General features: G+C 38.1%; 1 protein-coding gene across 2 annotated transcripts in view; it reads right to left on the reverse strand.

Moving 5' to 3' along the window:
- Positions 1-6,621, reverse strand: part of Nt5c2 (5'-nucleotidase, cytosolic II) — an 80,744-nt gene that overhangs the window by 43,574 nt on the left and 30,549 nt on the right. For both annotated transcript variants that reach the window (XM_013017771.1, XM_013017772.1), the window contains exon 2: positions 5,924-5,997. In XM_013017771.1, coding sequence (XP_012873225.1) covers positions 5,924-5,997 — 74 coding nt within the window. The remainder of the gene's footprint in view (positions 1-5,923; positions 5,998-6,621) is intronic.

Here is a 6,621-nt window from a genome sequence, read left to right on the forward strand (position 1 = left end):
TTTCTTTTTGCTTATGTGGTGCTGAGGAATCAAACCCAGGGCCTCATGCATGCAAGGCAAGCGCTCTACCACTGAGCCACCTTCCCAGCCCTCAAGTTAAATCTTATCCTAGCCCTTTTTCCATGATATTACATACATTTCTCACATCTGAAAACAAAGGGAGAGGGGACTTTGAGAAGCCCTACACAGTTGTCCTCTCAGAACCAATTCAGGCAAATTTACAATGCAATGAGGGAGGCTACAAGCCAATAACCACTTCTAAATAAACATACCAATGCAAAGCTGGGGATGTAGCTAGCTCAGTGGTAGAACCCTTGCTTATGGGTTTGATCCCTGGCACCACATAGATTATCAACAACAACAAATTCCACTCCATAGTATGATTGTCTTAAGATATGATGTCCTATACAGCCAATGCAGAATCAAGAATCCCAGACTTACCATATTCCAACTCTGAAAACTAGTAACCCATTTAATGCTATAAATGCTAACTCTGCATCATTCAGAAAAGGTTATCAAAATAACCAATCTATATGCTATTTCTTCATTTTTTAGCATACACTATGGCTGAATGTCCCTTGTTGAGACTTTTTTTTGCATCATTACTTTGGACTTTATTTTTGCTCAGAAGGATAACGAACAGTTGACTGAGCAATCCAGAACACAGTTCAGAACCATTAGTGTACAGAGATCAAGAAGGAATTGAGGTCAGAAGGCAGACTCCTCATTCCCTCCTGAACAGATTGTCACAAGTATCACAGAAACTCATAGCCACACAAATGGCAGGTTTTAATACACAGGAGTTCAGGCAACACAGGTGATTAAGGATTGCGAATCCATGAGGGTCAGACTGGAGGCTGTGCTCAGAAGCTTCAATCTATCCAAACTACAGATTCCTGACTTCCTCTGACTCCCAAGTTGTCAGTTCACAGGCAAAAATCCTGCCACTTCCAAATACACTTGCCCAGGTCAATTCTAAAGCTAAGTCCTGGTTCAAATTCTGTATAGGAAGTTCCCATTGTTGTCAACTCCTGCCCGCTCTGTACTACTTTGCTTCTGAAGTTCTGGCCATGTGGCTCCCCTGCCTTCAACTCTTGCAGCTGGTCACTGTTAGGCAATCTACAACTGTTGGGTGTGGTGCCCTCAAGATTATTACTGGGGCATTTCTGCAGTTCACTCTGAAGCTGCAGTGAAGAGAAACAAGCTCTCCTTCCCCAGGCCATGGAGTCCTTAGCTCTTCCCCTTCTATCTTCTGGGAGTGTCTGTGCTATGAGTGCTTGATTCAATCACTTTCAAAGCCAGGTGGTGACTCTGACTTTTGGCTAAGACTTCATCCCCTGGAATCAGCAAAGAAAACGATACTGAGTGGTTTGCAATGCATGGCTGCAATCCCCTGTGTAATGGTGATGTTAGAAGGTAGGACCTTTAAGAGGTACTTTAGGGTAGAGCCCTCAGGAATGGGATTAGTGCCTCTACAAGGGACTTGAGAGAGATTTGTTCTTTCCATTATGACAGGGTAAAGCAAGAAAATGCCACAGAGACCCACACTGAATATGTCTTTATCCTGGACTTCTCAAAAATGTAAGAAACTAATTTGTGGCTTATAAATTATCCAGTTCTTTGTTATAGTAGCCCAAAGGACTAACCCAGGATATTTTAATATATTCATTTAAGATAAAACCAGCTATTTCGGGGCTGGGAAGGTGGCTCAGTGGTAGAGCGCTTGCCTGGAGCTGAAGAGCTGAGGGACAGCGCCCAGGCCCAGAGTTCAGGCCCCACGACTGGACCCCCCCCCAAAAAAAAACAAAAACAAAAAAGAAAAACCCAGCTATTTCTACCCTCCTTAAGAGAAATCAAATGCTTACTAAATGTGTTCTCTATATTAGGAAAGATAGTATATGAACAAAGAAGGCAACTATTAGAATAGTTATACTTACACTCAATTTAAGTCCCCTTAATAATATTAAAATTCAAATGAGTACATATGCTATTTTACTGCCCTATCAAAGTTTCTCTAAGTTTTTAGTTAGCTCCATTATACTTGAAGCTTGCCTAAAAACATCTTAGATCAGTCAACTAACACTGTTCATTTCAGCACTATCTTTCTCCCTTCTTTTGATTCCTCTCTCATCTCTTCCTAGTGAGAATTACCAAATTGCTACTATTTATATATTTTTATATATTATACATACCAAAGTACTAATATTTATATATTTACTTAGTACTAGTATTTATAATAAACCAATTCTCAGTATATAACAGAAGTTATCAACAAGTCTATTAGACAACTGAGGGCTGGGGACTCAATGGAATAAAGTATGCTTAGTCACATGTGAAGCCCTATGAGAGATCCTCAACATCTCTCCCATCGCCAAAGAAGAATAGTTTACAGAGATTTTGCACACATACACACTTTTTACATGAGAAATACCTGAACCTGAAAACAGGGTTTTAGGAAAGGATAAATGACATAAAATTAATCAACCTCAGTCGGGAGCTGGTAGCTCACGCCTATAATCCTAGCTACTCAGAAGTCTGAGACTGAGATCACAGTTCAAACCAGTCTGGGCAGGAAAATCTTTGAGACCATTAGGTCCAATAAACTACCAAAAAGTCGAAAGTGGTGCTGTAGCTTAAGTGGTAGAGTGCTAACCTTGAGCAAAAAAGCTCAGGGACAGTGTCCAGGCCCTGGGTTCAATCCCCAGGAGACACATTCTCATTCTTTCTCTTTCTCTCTCTCTCTCTCTCTCTCTCATACACACATACTCATACTCTCACACACATACACTTTTTCTCTCACACACACACACGCATACACATACACACACAAATAAACCTCTAGCTGAACATATAGAGTAAAACAACAAAAAAAATTACCAATTTCAGAAATGGAAAATGGAATAGCACCATACACAGTACACTTTTTCTCCCAGTGCTAGGCATGGAATCTATAAAATGGAATAGTACTTGAGGGACAAAAAAAAAAATCAAGTTTAAATAAGATAATGTAATATTAATTGGTTAACATTTCCAGTAATAAGGTCTATGAACATCATATACCCCCCACCCTCCTCATTCCTCATTTCATGCTGAGAACAGTAATTACTTGTGCTGTATTCTTCCCAAACATGCATAATTCTTCAACCTATCAATATGAAAATATCAGACAAACCCAAGTGGTACCAAAAGTACCTAATAAGCACTCTTTAAAAGAATCAAGGCATGAAGGACCAGGAAAGATTTAGAAACTATATATTACAGATTAGAGGAAATTAAGAAGGAATGACAACAAATGCAATGTGGGATTCTGGATTAGATCCTGAAATCAAAAAAGGACATCCGTGGAAAACTGATAAAAACAGGATAAAGCCTGTAGTTCAATTAGTGGTAATGTAGGAACATTAGTTTTTATAATTGTACTATGGTCAAACAACATATTAGGAGAGGAAAGGTGAACTTTCCATATTAGCTTTTAGCAATTCTATAGGCCTAACATTATTTCAAATTTAAAGAGTTTTAATGGTAAGAATGATAAGAAGGAACTGGTTTACTGACAGACACAACAACATGAAGGAACCACAAAGCATTATGCCAAGCAAAAGAAGCCAAACACTATAAAGAATATGTACTATATAGTTCCATTCATATTTAGTTCTGCAAAAAGGAAAATTAATCTGAGGTGACACAAATTCATAGAGCAAAGTCCTAGGATGGGGGGAAATAACTGACTTCTAAAAGCAATAGAGGAGCCAGGCGCTGGTGCCTCACGCCTGTAATCCTAGCTACTCAGGAGGCTGAGATCTGAGGATTGTGGTTCAAAGCCAGCCTGGGCAGGAACATCCATGACACTCTCATCTCCAATAAACCACCAGTAAACAGTAAGTGGTGCTGTAGCTCAAGTGGTAGAGCGCTAGCCTTGACCTGAAGAGCTCTGGGACAGCACCCAAGCCCAGCGTTCAAGCCCCACAACCAACAACAACAACAACAACAAAAAGCATTAAAGTAACCTTTTAGGAGTAAAGAAAATTTTCTCCATCTCAAATGTGGTAGGTACACAAATGGATGCAGTTTGCAAAATTCAATCTGTCTACTTACAATGCATGTGTTTTACTATATTAATTCATTCCTCAAAAAAGCTGATTTTTTTAAGTTGGCTGCATATTTAATATTGGGTAAAATAAGATACTATAATTGATTCTTAAATGCACTGAAACTTAATTTAAGTGCTCTATCTATAGCCATGCTTAGGCTTAAATTTTAGTTCACCATTTTTTGGGGGGTGGCATTGAACTCAGGGCCTCATGCTTATTAAGGTACTCTTGAACCATGCCCCCCAGCCCTTTTCTTGCTTTTAATTATTTGTGGGATAAGGGTCTCACATTTTCGTTGAGGCCAGCAGGCTGGTCCATGATCCTATTTGTGCTACCTGATATATATATATATATATATATATATATAGTATTATTATCATTATTATTATTATTTTGGTTGGTCATAGGGCTTGAACTCTGGGCCTGAGAGCGGTCCCTGAGCTATTCAGCTCAAGGCTAGCACTCTACCACTTCAGCCACAGTGCCACTTTCAGTTTTCTGGTGGTTTATTGGAGATAAGAGTATCGACTTTGCTGACCGGGCTGGCTTTGAACCATGATCCTCAGATCTCAGCCTCCTGAGTAGCTAGGATTATAGGCGTGAGCCACCGACACCCGGCTTTTAAACAAAAGCATCTAAATCTATGTGGCAAGTAACCATATATATACATTTTTTGTACATTTACAGCATTCATTTATATTTGTAGCCCTAAGTGAACATCAAATTGAGATTTTATTATTTTAAGATGGAAGTTGGTTTTCTAATTACAAAAATGGTTATAAAAGTGGTTCCTAAGGTAAGTGAATTTATATTTTCAAGTTTTATGTATTTTTGGACCATTTAAGATTGAGTGCCATGGGGCTGGGAAGATGGCTCAGCGGTAGAGTGCTTGCCTTGCATGCATGAGGCCCTGGGTTCGATTCCCCAGCACCACATAAGCAAAAAGAAAAAAGCCGGAAGTGGCACTATGGCTCAAGTGGTAGAGTGCTAGCCTTGAGCTGAAGAGCTGAGGGACAGCGCCCAGGCCCAGAGTTCAGGTGCCAACACCGGACCCAAAAAAAAATTAAATAAATAATAAGATTGAGTGCCATAGCTAGACTCAACTGTGTGAACACACATGTACACGTAATCTGTATTCTTACTCCCTGAAATAACACTTTTACCACACTGCAAATATTTTACTTCAGTTCTGAAGAAATGTTATAGTTACTAATACCACTGATTATGGAGGAAAAGAACACAATGTTGATGTTTAAGGGCTATGTAATAATGAACAAAGCTAACAGCTCTAATTTTTAAAAAGCCTCCTGCATATTTGTATGTAATCAAATCAACAGAAAATGAGCACAATTTCCATTTGTGTTAAGAATAACTTGTCAGGGGTATGGGAGTATAGTTTAGTGGTAGAGTGCTTGTCTAACATGTGTAAGGCCTTATGTTCAATCCCTAGCACCACAAACCAAAAATAATGTTGAAAATCTTAACAATAATGGAAAGACTAGTGGTAGAAAATTTCATCTCTGCAGTATAGCTTAACAAAATAAAAGCCAAAAATGTCCAAATGCATACATTATTGTACAATTTTACCAAATAGTTTCTTACCAAGAACTTTAAAATAACTTAGGACCCTATCTGTGCAAGCTGATGAACCACCCTCAAAGTTATCAGAAAGTATCAATATTCACAAATCTCAATGAACACAGTTGGACCATAAGAGCTTTTAGAGCTAAATTAATTAATTAAATCAACAAGTATTTATTCAATTGCTTACTGTAGCCCACTGCATTATATCAAGAACAGTAATTATTAAGTAATCATAAATTGTTACTCACCAGCAAGGGTATAATCCATATCAAAACCAAAACATTTTATTTTTTCCATGGCTAAACTTCGGTTCACAAACACCCTATGGAAAAAGAAAAAAATGGTATCTCAATTAGCATTGGAAAAGAAATTCTCAAGTATACTGAAGCTATATTGGCTACTTTTCAAGATCTCATTTATTTATATCCCCAACTGATATATTATATATATATATGTATGTATGTATTTAACATACTTAGTATGCTTGATATACTTTGATATGCTTAATATACTTGATATACTTTTTTTTTCTTTTCACAGTTATTGGGGTTAAAACTTAAGAGTCTCGCACTTGCTAAGCAGTCAGTGTACCTCTTAAGCACCATCTCCAGTCCTTTATGCTGGTGGTAAAATGTTATTTTTCACATCGTTTCATGTTTTTGCCCAGGCCAGTGTGACTTTGATCTTCCTACTTATGCCTCCTTCATAGCTGTATTCACCAACACACCTGAGTTATTGGTTGAGACAGAGTCTCACTAACTTTTTTGATGGGGCTAACCTCAAACTACAGTCCTTTCGATCTCTACCTAAGAAGCTGGAATTACACACCATGATTGGCCCTTGACATACTTATCTTGACACACATATACATAGTAATTATTAGAACAAGCAACTAAGAATATCATAGTATTCCTTCTTTTCTTTTTTTTTTTTTTTGGGTCCGGTC

The sequence above is a fragment of the Dipodomys ordii genome, unplaced genomic scaffold, assembly GCF_000151885.1.
Source record: "Dipodomys ordii isolate 6190 unplaced genomic scaffold, Dord_2.0 Scaffold36, whole genome shotgun sequence".
NCBI lineage: Eukaryota > Metazoa > Chordata > Mammalia > Rodentia > Heteromyidae > Dipodomys > Dipodomys ordii.